The 15,184-nt window shown below is 36.0% G+C and overlaps 1 protein-coding gene across 1 annotated transcript in view; it reads right to left on the bottom strand.

Moving 5' to 3' along the window:
- Nucleotides 1-1,016: 1,016 nt before the first annotated feature.
- The window catches only part of tmtc4 (transmembrane O-mannosyltransferase targeting cadherins 4), a 221,270-nt gene continuing 207,102 nt past the window's right edge, over nucleotides 1,017-15,184 (bottom strand). Inside the window, exons 16-18 of the mRNA XM_039744802.1 lie at nucleotides 14,649-14,761; nucleotides 3,968-4,037; nucleotides 1,017-1,297 (exon numbers count right to left, since the gene is read on the bottom strand). Of these exons, the coding sequence (XP_039600736.1) occupies nucleotides 1,146-1,297; nucleotides 3,968-4,037; nucleotides 14,649-14,761 (335 nt within the window). The 3' untranslated portion in view covers nucleotides 1,017-1,145. The remainder of the gene's footprint in view (nucleotides 1,298-3,967; nucleotides 4,038-14,648; nucleotides 14,762-15,184) is intronic.

Raw genomic sequence — 15,184 nt, 5'->3', positions numbered from 1 at the left:
TGCAACGAGTGTTACTTTTCACGCTGACCGGAATTTATGTAGCAGAAGAACGTGGAAGTTGGATACGCACAGATTCCTGCATCTGGATTTTTCTGTGCGTAAGCACATTTCGGCTTTTGTGCTTACGCCATGTTATAGTGCGAATTCTACGCACGACATTATACATGAGGCCCCAGGACTCTAAACAAATCCAAATCATATGTGATATCATCTACTGTTAAATTCTGCTTCGTACTTGTAAAATTTTTATCTTTATACTGTATTGAGGATTTGTTCTGTTCTGTGTATTGTATTGTATTGACGCCCTCCTTCTTGACACCCACCACACACCCAACCTACCTGGAAAGAGGTCTCTTTTTGAACTGCCTTTCCCAAGGTTTCTTCCATAGTTTTTCCTTGTCTTCTTAGAGAGTCAAGGCTGGGGTGCTGCCCAGAGGCAGGGCCTGTTAAAGCCCATTGCAGCACTTCTTGTGTGATTTTGGGCTATACAAAAATAAATTGTATTGTATTGTAATAAAGCACTAACAAACCAGTGCCGATAAATTACAAGAATGCAGCACTTCAACGGTCAGGATATAATATCTTTTTATGCCAGTGTTGTGGCGATATCATATAATGTTGGGGGTGGATTTTAATTACAATTTTATAGGACAATGGTCCAGGGAGACCAGAGGGATGTCTTAGTTCTACGGTCCTGGTTGGTTAGTAACACTTGAGCTTTTCAATGAAAGATGACAGAATGTGGGTAAAACTGTAATTCATGTCTGTACTGACTTTGATAAGCTGTTTGAAGAACTTAAACAATTTGGTCAGTCTTACGTGGAAATAATTGTCTTTAAAATTTAAGTGTATTTTTATCATAGATTTTACGCAAAGTTGCTATACTAGAAAGGAAAATGGGCGATTAATTAGTGTCCTGTTTGTAATCAAAATCTTTATTTCTCATGTTAATTAAGCACCTCAAAAGCAGATGTATTGTTATCCCAAAAAACAAAGAATACTAAGAAGTACAAGAATTGTTTTCATCATTTTATTCCCATATATTCCATTTCTCTTCCTTAGTCATCAAAACAGTGCAAACTTGTAAACATTAAAAAAAAAGTTTAAGTACAAACAACATGCAGAGATTCAAGGAGTGTGTAAGATCAGGCAGTTCCCTTATTTTCTAGCTGGTGCAGCTTTCTTCTCAACATGTTATAATTTTCCTTGGTCCCCGGCGTTGTGGGGTCTAGTTGTAAGGAGTGCTCATAGTGTTTCTTGGCCAAGTCAAGTTTCCCCCAGCGATGATAGAGCACAGCTGTAACAGCATTAGAGAGTTAACCCAGACCATTTATCAGACAATAATCTTTTCAGGCAATGCAACAGCACCACAGAAAGCAATGCAAACACACTGTACTGCTTGATATTCACTAGAAAATGAACAGCACCACAAAGCTAACTGGTATTTTGTACCATTCAACTCATTTCACATTATTTAACTTCAGAAAAGAAACTAAACAGAGAAACTTGTTAATCAAATAAGGTATATTACTTTGTTTTCATATTTTTCAATTTTTTTCTCATATTAATAAATGTCTTAACCTAAATAAACAACAACCATTTCAGAAAACTCAGATGGATGTATGCATTGTGTGCATTGTAAGAATGTTACCACCTTAATTACAATACACTATTTTTAAACCTGATTTATTTAATTTAAATCAAAAAGTTCTTTATCTGTGTAGTTTGTACAAAAATTTTGCTAACAACATAAATATTGCTTTCAAAGTTTTTATTTCTAATACGTTAGTTTCTAAATCGTTCCTGAGAAATATAACATCTGAAAGGTTTCTGCAGTTGTTGATACCTAAAATTTTATGGCCATTAAATTTCATATCAAAGGAAAAATACAAAATGATGGGAACAGTGAAAGACCTCAACATAAACATTTTCTTCTTTACAATTACACTTGCAAACAAATAAAAATTAACAAGTTCCAAATGAAATACTTTTTGTGCAACAAAAAGCCAAAAAACATTGCCAAATTATTGTAAAAAAGAAATAATTGCATCTTATATAAAAATATAAAAAAAAATCAGTACAAGAACTAAGAAAAGAATGAGATGGAACACAAAAGACACTTGCAGGCACTGTTCTTAAACACGTGTTCTACTACTACTGTTGTCTTATTCTGAAAGTACTATTAGCACCTTAATTAGCACGTTAATAGTACAGCAAATCAGTGCATGCCAAGGAATGTATTTACAGTATCTTAGTGATTCCCTTTAACAGAATGACCCTTGCTTCCAGGGGACTGAGTTTCCTTTATTTCAAGTTGTCACAAAATGCATATAATTTAATGTCTTCTCAACCCTTATTTTTAGGCCAGCCCTGACAGTTTAGTAGACTGCACAATTTTACTGCTTCACAGAGTGGATTCACCCCTAAGCATACTGTATTACCTTTACTGTCTCAGCTACTGTGTTAACTATATTTGCAACTATATTTTGAAAGGTGTACCCCAACCTTCAGCAAGTCTCTCAGTATGCAGCATCTGCATTCCTCTTTCTAATAAAGCAGTATGACTCAAAGTCAATTCACACTCCTGAGGTTAAATCCAGATGATTTGAATGTCCTGGTCTTGTACTTTTTATCACTTCAAACATAACTCAACCTTGAGAGACAAACCTTTGCACCAATTGTCAGCCAAAGGATTGGTCTAAGTGCACCTATGAAACCAATAGCAAAATGTACAAAATATTTACTTTCCAACCCAGTGTTGTCACTAACTCCCCATTCTCTCTACATCAGCTCAGCCTGGGTTCAGCTTCATCTCTAGGGCAAAAAACCTTCTTATCTAGGGTATGGTCTGCAATAATAGGCTGGAAGGATCCTTCCACTCCAAAGAGGTTATCTAGTGCCAGACTTCAGCAAAGAAAGACAGTCTATAACAGAATTTGGATTGGGTGCCACATTGAGTCAAGCTTTGATAAAGGACGGTGGAGGACAAAAGCAAATGAGTGTATGGGAAAGCTAAATATTCGTGTTGAAGAGTTAACGTATCACCAACTCCAAGCAAACATATTTCATGATAGAAGGGGAGGAATCACTGTGTGAAACATCAAATACTGTACCTGCAATACAGTCAGCCACCACAAGATGTGACCAAACTTTGAAAGACCCTTGGACAAAGAAACACACTTTTTTTTCTGTGTATGCCAGTGAACATGGGCCTTATAGAGCTCAGGACAAAACAGTGCCAACAACAACAACAATGTAACAATCCAACACTATACCCTTACCTCAATTTATGCTGACAGGCAATTAACAAGAATATAGTGTGCTCATCCTAACAAAAATAATGCTCTCCACTACAAAAATCAATGCAGATTATGATGGCTATTTTGTGAAAGGGGAAACCTTTACCTGTTATGTGAATGTTCTGTAAAAATATCACCATTATTTATCATTCGATTATAATAGTAGTAGCAGCAGCAGTAGAAGTAGTAGTCTTCATAGAGTCACATGTATAGAGTACAGTGAAATTCTTATTTACAAATCCATTCAATATGCAACATGATTCTGGTCACTTTAAACCTTTGATATAAAGTATTTATTGGTAAACAAACTTTGAAAAAAAAATGATAGAATAAACACAAATAAATAGTGTTCTGCGTTTACAGCAACGATTATAATAATTATACTTTATTACAATGGAGAATGTAACTATTGCAGAATATTCACTCTTGATGAATTAAAAAAAATGGACCAAATCATGTCCCCCACACAAAGAGTGTGTTCTCTATGAAACAGTAAGTATTCCACATTGCAATTAAAATCTTAATAATAAAAAGTATTATGAATAATAAAACCTACACAATATTCATGTTAGATCCACTTAATTATTCATTTGTTTTACTGAGCAGATAAAAAATTTAATTGTATTACTTTATATCATATTTCTTCCTAGATATAAAGAAGTCCTTACCTAAATTTCCATGGTAATTTGCAGCATTTGGATTGAGCTGTAGGGCAGTTAAAAACAGACTTTCAGAGTCCTAAACAAAACAAATTAGGGAAAAATAACCTTTTGTTGGAAACTCAAATTCACTTATTCATTATGTCACAGAAATATAGACAAATTCAGAAAAAGTAGTTGCAATAAGAAAATAAAGTGATATCAAAACATGTTCAACAACAGACAGACTAAAGAAAACAACACATTTAGCACTTTCTTAATTTTAGTATTTTTTAAGTTCTAATTATTTCTCCACAATCAAGGTATATATTAATTTCCTACATGAAACTGTGTTCTAAAGTGAAGCATTTTTTATAAATGATTAAAAAACATGTAGCCTGCTCTTGCCTTTTATAATGAAGGTGAAGGGGACCAGGGCCTCAACCTTAAAAACAAAAGCATTACAACTTATAGAACATCTATTTTTCAAGCCAAAACAGTTAAAGTATTGATCAGTGTCCTTTAGATTGCACACATATTGCAAAACAGCACAACCATGTTGTTAAGGGAAAAAAAACTTCAGCCATTTTAAAAGGAGACCGGTTGTGCACTTCACTTTGCTGTTTCAGCCCTAAGTATTGCAGTTTCATCCAGTGTAAACTTTCACCTCAAAACCAGTGTTACTGACGTTATTCAGTGTTGATTCCCAGATGTGAACTGCCAGGTCTGTTCTGTAAATAACTAGGCAATACTACTAAAATATTCACACTTAATGAAAGCTCACTGTCTTTAACTATGTGGGAACTTATTTTCTTTTTCCTTTTATTTGATCAAGTTACTAACCTCCTTAGCATTCCATTTTATTCCAAAACAACATGTAAAAAGCATTGCTTTTTTTTTTGGAATGAAAAATTACATATTTATTAAATCTCAAAGTATAATAATGCTACAAATAATAATAGTAATGATCAATGAAAATAATATGAAATGAATAATACTAACAAAAATAATAATAACAGTAATAATACTGCTACTCATGCCAAAACAGTATATAATCTCAAAATGCATCCTTTGTGTGATAAAAAAGCACGGTGAAAGACACAATCCAACATCACAGTCGGGATAATAATGTGTTTCTTTTTTAATTTTCTTCCCAGATTCACCAGGTTTTGAGCAGCGTAATGCACAGGTACAAGTTCTATTGTGTTTTTTTTTTCTGTTGGTGGTATATAATTAATAAAATGTCTACCAATATGACACTCTGGATTGATCTGTGATGTGCTGAGTTGACTGCGTCTTTTTAGCAGTAGTGTGGATGGTGGATATGCAGTAATGATTTGCTCTACAAGCTGGCATGTAAAGATTACATGAGATAGTTTCACCAGCTTCTTGTTTGTGTAAGACGAATGCGTTATAAATGCACTGTTCCACCAGATGACGAAATTTTTTTTTTCTTTTCTTTTTGCAATACTGTATTTCTTTTGTTGCCTGCTCATAATGGGATATAAAGTCAATTCTTGATCCGTACAATCTATGCCGCCCATCGCGCTATTGTAGTTGATCACAGTACAAGGCTTTGTAACCTGCTTATTGCCTTTTGCTTGTACAGTGATTGTAGCTGTCTTCTTAGCACTGTACATAACACAAACACCTTTATTGTCCTTCCATTTCAGCGCAAGCACTTTACCCTTTTGCCAAGCTACAAGCACACCTTGCTTGGCTGTCAGCATCCACGTTTATTCCTGGCTGCCCCACAAAATCAAAACAATGTAGCGCTAGTTTATTTGAAGCAGGGTCAACAGACAGCCAGACACGAGGGTCGCTTCTGGATTCATCAAAATTGCTTTCGGGCTTACTGTCCACTTCAGTTTCCTCACCTGAGGGCAGATTCACTTCCTCATCACTGCTGATGAGAAACTCCTCAACATCCTCAAAATCACTGCTTGTACCAGTAGCAAGACCGTGCAACACCTGATCTGCTGAAAATCGTTTCTTACGAGACACCATTATTATGGAGAGGGTTACTGATCACACAGGTGAGAGGACACAAGACCCACCTATAACATTGCCCGAGTAATGCTCGAGACTTGCGCTGACAGCACTTTTACTGCCTGAGTGATTCTCAGTTCTAATGCTTGCGAAAGATGTACCTGTACAGTTACCCGAGTGATACTTGGACTAACGCTTTTAGCATGGTTTTCGCAGCCCGAGTAATGTTCAGGTCTAATGCTATGGATGCCACATTAAAAGAAATCAGCAGCAGATATGAACAAACAACCAATCATAAGGTAGAAAAGAACCTAATCCAACTCAATTCAGCCCATGTTATCCCATACTGAGGCAAGCACTAAACAGTTTGGGAAGGTTTAGTTGCCAAGAAGAGGAGAGTTAAAGGATCATGATCAAGACAAAACATTAACCCTCATCCATGAATGCCATTTTTATAACGTTTCCATGAATGGGGGGTCTTGCAGACCCCCATCTTGCAGGCCATTTTGAACTGGTTAAATCTGCCTTAAAAGCAATACAATAACTTCAGAAATTTTTATTACCTCTGAAATGAAGTAAATGTGTTCAGTGTTCTTTTCACCAAATCAAATAAAATACAGTCATAGCACTAAAACCAAGACGTCAGTTACACATCTGATTCGCATACAGAACAGTCACTCTGCCTCAACTTCAACTTGTTTACAGGCCAGACACACAAGAGAACGCTCTGAATGTTCCTGGCAAACCGGAAGTTTGCACTGGGAGCAAATGGCCTTTATCTTTCTCTCCTTTGCCCTTGGGCACATGTGACAGCGTTGCTTCTTAGCTAGATTTGCTGCATTTCCACGGGACTGATTCAGTGGAACAGTGACTCCAGTGCTCTGAATGGAATGTTTGACACTGTTGTAGTGCTTGTTGTGTTTCAGAACGGAGCTAAATCAATGGCTTCAATCAAAGATTCACGTTAACTCACGCAGAAAGAGTCGACAACGATATTTCTTGTTCTTATTCCAGTCAGGACTATGGCACATCCAGATTACAAGGGTATTGTAGGCACCAATATCCAGCAAGTTGAAGAACACAACAACAGGCCATCTCTTGCTTTTGCACTTGACACTGTATGTTTATAAACAATTTTGTCCAGATTATCAGCACCCCCTTTTGTCTGATTATAGTCAGTTATCACTTCGTTCTTCGTTTCATCAGTGGCAACTGTATCATCATTATGCATTGTGCTTAGAAGAACCACAGCTTTATTCTTCTTTGGAACGTATAAGCACATTGCAATTTGGTCTTTGCTGAATCCAAAAACTGTTGAAAACTCCATTCTCTTTCTCGATAGTAACATCTCTTGTGGGATCGCCTTCTTACTCTTTCTCATTGTACCAAGGATTATAGTATGCTTCTGCATCAAATCCAAAGCCAGTTTGTAGTCTGTGAAAAGATTATCACATTTTATGTTCCTGTCTGTGCCATACAGGTGGTTACATAAGTCATGCACTACTCTTGCTCCTTGACGTGTTTCTAGAGCAGTTCCTTCTTTCCCAGAGTACAACTGTAAGTTTATACAATAACTTGTAACAGAATTGGCTACCATCAAAAATTTCAAACCATACTTTCCTGGCTTTGATGTTATGTAGACTTTCAGTTTCTTTACTCTGCCACACCACACACACAATTGTTCATCAACTGCAACTTGTGCATTGGGCTTGTAAACATTGATGCATGCAGCTATGGAAACAGTTGATGCATTCTCAAACAAGAGCTAGTCTGTCCCTTTCTTTACGTTGTTTGCGTGTCGCAACATCATCAAGACAGATGACTACCAGGATCTGCTGGAATCGTTTACCATTCATTGATGCTTGTATTTGGGGCCTTCTATACTTCTCTTCCCACAATTCTTGTACATCTTCATTCCTTGCCTTGAAAACTCCAATCAACAGTAGCACGCCAATGAATCCATCAAACACTATGACATCTATGTCTTTCCAATTGTCTTGAAATTTGTCTCTTCCTTTTTCATTTGAATATCTAATAACGTCGTCTTTCATCCTCGGTGTAAGAAAATTGATCAAAGCATTCTTTAACATCTGCTGGATTGACTCCGGAAGCTGGCATTCCCATTCGGTTGTCATGGACAATATTTCGACTTGCTGTTCTTCTGTTACAAGGTTTCTTCACTGTTTGATTCTGCCGTCACGCAACATCATTTCAGCAGATTCCTCATCGCTTGTTGATCTGTTATCGTCATCTTTCTCTTCTGAGTCACTGTCACCAGAACACAACTCCATTTCACGGTCACGATGATCATCATCAATTTTTGTTTCCTTATCACTTGACACAGTGTCAGTTCCATCATCATTGTCCTCTTCATTTGAGTTGTCTGATGTATCGAAATCCGACAACTCTTCATTATTTCAAACAGGGCTTCACTTGCTTTGAATTTCTTTGTTGGTTGTTGACTCATTGTTCATAAACACATCAACTGGACTTGCTCCTCAACAAACTATACAGCAATGTCTCAGGCAGGGCTAATAAATAGAAAATTAAAATATAGAATGAAGCAAAAACACTTGTACAAAAATGGTAACGTGGTAAGTGACATATGTGGCTCCACAAGGAAAAGACATTTAAGTGGCGGCGGAACATGTGGAGAAAGGTGCCAGAATTGACAAAAGAGGATCAGAGGTGAGGCCCATCAGATAATGCTTAAGGGGAGTATAATAAAGTCTAAGCAGAATTCTGAATTGGGTGTGCTGATAGCTAGGATGTCTAGAGTAAAACCTACCATTGGAAAAATTAATGCACAGTGAAGGGCGGGGAGAGGGAAGAGAAGGGATTCTGGACAAAAGAGAAATCGAGGGGAGAGATGTGTAAGGTGCTTTACAAAGTAGAGAGCCGAGGGTAGAAACAGCTTATGTGTTTAGAAAGAAAGAACAAAATAGAGAATACAATAAGTGGTACAAAAGCAACAAAGGGGGAAATTAAAAGAGCTTGCAAAGATTGGAAGGACAGAAGTTCTGTTAAACAAATCCCCCAGGTCCTTGGTTATCGTACACTGCCAAGAAGGAAACACACATGACCAGCCTTCTATTCAGAAGGCAGGGTTATAAAATATGGGAGCGACAAAATGCCATTTTCTAGAGGATATAAGTAGCTTTTCCACACAGTGCCAGATGTTTACGGCATAAGACAAGGGCAGATTCTATAGGGCATAATGGAGGAAAGTTGGAAAAGGACTCTGCCATGATCAAACAGGGGTGACTGATTAATGGTATAATTCTAGGTCAGGTAGAGATGTACCAGCACTCAATCTGTCTGAGACTAGAATTAAATGCTTACGGTTTGGTCTCTTGAAATTCCACATTAACTAACCAACACAATATTTAGCAGAAAGGAGAGGCTTCAGCATCGAAATTATAAATTTAAAATGAGATACAATATTTATTTTAATATTTGCTAAACGAGACTGGAAAAATAAGAGAAAGTTTGCACCAGTTGTTAGCAGAAGCACTAACATCAGCAAAGATTGAAAATAGTTATTAAGTAAATATCTTAAGGTCACCAGATATGGGGACGACAGGAGGCAGGGTGGCTTGAGAGTATATATCATTGAGAAGCAAAGGAGAAGATTTAGTCCAATTGATTTTGTAACTGGACAATTTCAACATGCTGGGAATATTGGATGGGCCATTGCCCAAGCAGAAATGGGAGATTATATGACTGGAATTTAAAACTGAAATGGGGATCAGAAGTTGGGAAATATGGCTGGCATTGCAAGCAGTTTGTGAAGAAGGTTAATGAGTAAATAAGACAAACAACAGCCCTGCCTAGCTCCTCTACTAAAGAAGATGGGGCACCAAGATGTTTTAAATTAAATAAGAAGATGGCACAGAGAGAAAAGTGAAGAATCTTGTTTAAATTTACAAAACCCATAGAAAAGCCCATTCTGCAGATGACCTGCCATAAGAATTGAAAATTCATGTAGTCAAAAGCCTTCTCGGCTTCAAGGGAAAGAAAAGCAGCTGTATTTGAAAGAGAAGGAACAGAATCAGTTATATGTAGTATAGTCATGTTATCAGAGGTTAGCTATGAGCGTATAAGCCAGACTAAGCGAGATGGATTAATTTACCAATGACTTCTTGTTAGCGATGGACCAGAAACTTCAGCTTGTAATTTTGTATCTGAGTTAATGACCGAAAGTAACCTGTAACTCTGATATAATGTAGGGACTTCAGCTTGTTTTAAATGTAGAGTAATAAATGCTATATTGATTCTAGGGTTTAACTGTCTAGGATAGATGGCTTCAGTCATCTCTGAATGGAAGGGAAAGTTGTTTCCAAAATGCAGAAATTACCTTGAGCAGGAGCCCCACCATCCACTGAGTGATTTTTTTATGCTCACAGTCTAGCACCTCTTTAAATTCAACCATTGAAATGGGAACATCAGGAAAAGCAGCCTCTTCTGCTGTAAGATTTGGGAGAGGAAGGTTGTTGAGGAATAATTTGATTTTAGATGAAGGGGAATTAGAGCCATCAGTAAATACTAATAGTAATCTAAAAATTCATAATTGATTATCTGGGATCATTTGAAATCAAGCCAGACTTGATTTAGCCAGAAGGTAGAGGCAAGAGTGGCATTTTCCTTGATTCTTAAAACACGTAGCCTGTCTGATTGGGCAACAGAACAAATCATAGTACAATGAATTTGGCTCTTTGAATTAAAATGGCATTAATATGGCTCTCATGTAGCAATCAAATGTTTGTAATCTTTATTGACCTCCAAGGGGTGTACTCTTTCTAGTGATAACAGCTTACATTCAAGCTCCGTTACTCTTATGAGTTTAGTGTATGCCAAAAACATGAAAAAGGAGACAGCAAATCCCTGAACAAAGCCTTTAACTACCTCTTAAATGGCACTTGCATTACCTACTGAGCTAGTATTGAACATCAGAAACTCAACTAGTTTGATAGCAAAGTTTGTAAAACAATTTGTTTACTCAGCAGAGAGGTACTGAATTTACCAACTCAAGAGTACTGGCTGTACTAAATGGAAGAAGTACAAAAGGTTAAGTTTAAGGTCGTATAAGGCCAATGAGACCCATGACACATCTGAAACGAACGAAACAAGGGTACATATTTGAATAAATTGTCAATATAAGATTGCAAATTGTGCCGGGAACATAAAAAAAAAAAAAAAAAAACCTCCTGCTGAAGAAATGGAGTAAACAAAATTAACCTAATAAATTAAGTTCAGCAGTAAAATCACCTAAAGAAAAGAAACTGAGGTGTGCACTTGCCATCAGATGACAAGGCTCTATCAAACAATGGATTTGGTACAGAATTTGCTACAATGCTGATCAGAAGCTCAAAGTCAGAGAATTTAAGACAATGGCCAGTAAGGTCAGAGGAGGAGCAATACAGGGTATTAGCCATACATAGGGATGGAAAGTAATTTACAACTTCCCAGCATGGCCTACAAGTAACAAAATAGACGCAAGCTGTAGATTATCAGATTGCGGGTCCTTAATTTGTAGACTATGCCACAGTAAAATAATACCACCACAATTTGAAAAGCGAGCATAGAAAGATGCCACAATCCTGTAATGCTTGTTGATACAATGCAAAACATCTGTAGCCAACAGATGCAACCTCTGAATTAAATCCACGTCCACATGGTGATGACAGAGAAGATCTAACAGTAAAAACAGATACAATAGCCTACTGAGCAGTGGAAAAAGTCATACAGTTTGTTGTGAACAAACAGATAAGACCATATGTGGCATATACCAAAAGTAGTATATAGACATGAATGTTTGTTGATACACAGTGGTTCAGGCATGGTATAGGTCCAACAGATTATACTGTAATACCAATAAAGATAATGCAATCTTAAGTAATTACATTCATCCAATGGAGAAGCATTTCTATCTTGACGGCACTGGAATCTCTTAGGACAATACCCAGACCCACAGGGAAAGATAAGCCAATGAAACACTCAGTGTGACAACTATGCAAAATAAACACATGTCAGGAGACCTTAACCAAATAAAATGTTGGAAGGGATTCTAAAACACTGCATGACAAAATTTTTCCACTATCATCATTCAATTACAAAATTATGCATTTTTTCATATAAAAAAGTTGTTGAATTCCTCAAAGTACAGTTCCAAGGTGACCAGAAAGAAGCGCACAGGAAATATCCGCACAGAAAAAAGCACACAGTCATATAACGCCAGGAAATAACCACACACGAAAAAAAGTGCACACAGGAAAAACCACACAAGAATAAATGCGCACATAGAAAAATGCGCGAATGGCAAAGGCGTATATGCAAAGAAGAAAAAAATTTCATATTATACTGTACATCGCAATAAATGAAATTGTATAATTGTTCGCTAAACATATTTATAAGCTTGTATGTTTTAATTTGTTAGAGTTTTCTTTAATCTTCCATAACTTTCGAGCAAGGCAAGTTGACTTTTTTTTTTTGAATAAGCGAGATGGAGTTTTCGACCAGTCAGAAAGGCAAGCAAATTCTCGGTTACAAGGGATTTGAATATCTGCGTTTTCGCACAACAGATGGAATAGGTACTTGGAGGTGCTGTTCTAATTAGGGTTTGTTATTTGTTTATATTTTATTATAATAAAAAACGTCTAGCAGTATAGGTGGTTTATATTTAATATTTGTAATAGTTCTACCTCGCCGCCGTGTGCTTTTTTCCGCGTGCACACTTTACTGTATGCGTATTCTTCCACGTGCGTTTTTTCCGTACGTGCATATTACCATGTGCGGTTATTTCCCGTGTGCTTATATGACTGTGCGTTTTTTTTCTGTGCGCTTCCTTTCGAGATTCCAGTTCCACTGACACGTCTGAGGATTGTGTACTGAAGCTGTTTTAACTGCCCAATGCACTATTTAAAGTTATTTTAGTGTTTGCTTTATTTTGTTAGTTACTAGTATATTAAATATAAAATTATTGAACATGAAAATGCACTTCACAGTAGAAATCAAGTACTACTGTATAGGGGGTATAATGATACAAGTATATGTATTTTCGTATATTAAGTGTTCAATACCTTCTCCATTTTCCTTAAATCAACCATGCAAATTGAGCCCTGAAGTACAGGAAACATAAATGAATAAAAGAATGGAAGCATTCATATGTAATAGAGATGACATCATTGTTCTGCCCCACATGTTGTTAGCTGTGCTCCCCCTTTGTCTTGTCATTTATTAACACACCTGTCAGTCAATTCCCACACTCATAGTGGTGCCGTAAATGTCTAGGAAACTCACGTAAAGCATGTAGATCCCATAATAAACATTTGAATATAATATACCCCTTTATCTCTTGTTTTGGTCACAACTTAAGCGTATTTTTAAGGTATATAAACCCCTGGGTCTGGTTAGTTGTGCTACGCAGCAATCTGAACCTCTGTCTACATGCTTTTCTTTGTCTTAATCCAACCGTGGAAACTACTCGCCTTGTAAGTGTTTTTTGAAGTTTCATTGTTTAATGTATACTCTCTGCTATGTATTGCTTTGTAAATCATTCTTCATTGTCTTTGGTTGTATACCTGTATATACCTGTATGTTTCTTTTGTATATATTTCAGTTTACAACGAGGTATGTCCAGCAAAAGCCTTGTCATTTTTATGTGGATGTGCCTTGTTTTTTAAGCTCTCTGCGGCCACGTTGCACGGACAGCTCAGAGTGAGGCAGAAAAATAATTAAGTGGCATAGAGAAAACAGAATAGGGCAGTAAATGCTAAATATAAAGGGGTGGCACGCATGAAATAAAAAAATAAAGAATGAGGTCTGATAACATGTAAGTGTGTAAGGAAAGGCTCAGTACAAATATAAAACAAAAGGACTCATTTTAGTTAGTCAAAATACCTGTCAGAATTCTACAGTAGTTTGCAGTGCATGATGAGAAGTTTTAAGTTGAATTTACAAAAGTAAAAAAAAAAAGTAGTGAGCCTGTTGCAAAATTAGCACTAGCAGTGGAAAAACTCTGTATAGTGAATAGATTCTGTTTAGCTCAGTTGGCTAGAAAGTTGTTGTTTGCTCTCTGCATAGAGGACAGGAAACAAATTGCATATGGATTTGTTTACATTAGTCTATTGCAGGGACACCAGTTTCTGTTGTATCCCATTGTACAAAAACATAATCCATGACTCCAAATTTGGTGGGTGCTTGCCGAATCGAAAGCAAGTATAAATAAATACTTATAACGGGTTTCCATCTAGAATTGGTTCTTCTCACAATCAAACAACAGATGATAGGATACAGACTCTATTCCCTTTGTAGTGTTAATGATTTTATAGTTTTGGATCTGGAATACAGACGATAGGTAAACTTTGAGCAAATAAAAGACAGAACAATGATAACTAACATTTACTTTTTTCTGCTATATTAAAAAAAACATATTACTGTGACACTAAAAATCATGGTGTGTACTGTGTTATGAAATGTATGCATTGTTACATGCCTACTACAGATTTTTATTAATATTTACATAAATGCCACAAGGAAATGAAAGGTCCATTTCCAAACTTATATTACCTTTATTGCATACTACTATAGTTTGGCTGTTCAAAATATAGAACCAATAAAATGATCTTTTGACAGTTTCTACATGACTTAAAGTGTGAAAAGTACAACACAGTCTATAAAATAGAAAATCAACAAGAAAAAGGCAACAAAATATATACTATACCTTGTATTTTTCCAATTTCCCCAAAACATTTGCAAGAGAAAACATAATTGTGTGATCACTGGAAAGTAGTTTTAATGCTTCTTTTCCAATGATTTCAGCTTGAGCCAAGTTTCCTTTAATCAAAACAATTGAAAACAAAAAAACAGTATTTATAGGCTACAAAAGCAATATACAGTAATTAAACATACATTTTATAGTACAGAATGTGTGAAATATACAGTATAAAAAAAAGATGTGTGAAAATTTTTAATTATTTAACAGTCTTATTAAATTCAAATACATTTAAGAATATTATTTTACATAAAACTGTTTAGACCAGTAACATAAGTTGATGAGTTATACCTGACAAACAACTAGTTAAACATTTTGTCTTTTATAACTTTCATAGCATATGCATAAATGCATGTAACTAATAATCATTTTGCAGTGTTTTCAGGAAAATAATATTTCTATTTCTCAATCTAATCTAGATGTTAAATTACTAAGGAAATGTTACAGAAAAAGATTTTTTGAATAAGAGTTTAAATATCATTCTA

This window comes from Polypterus senegalus, chromosome 2 (genome assembly GCF_016835505.1).
Source record: "Polypterus senegalus isolate Bchr_013 chromosome 2, ASM1683550v1, whole genome shotgun sequence".
Taxonomy (NCBI): Eukaryota; Metazoa; Chordata; class Cladistia; order Polypteriformes; family Polypteridae; genus Polypterus; species Polypterus senegalus.
The sequence above is the reverse complement of the archived record's forward strand: the minus strand, read 5'-3'. Positions and strand labels throughout refer to the sequence as shown.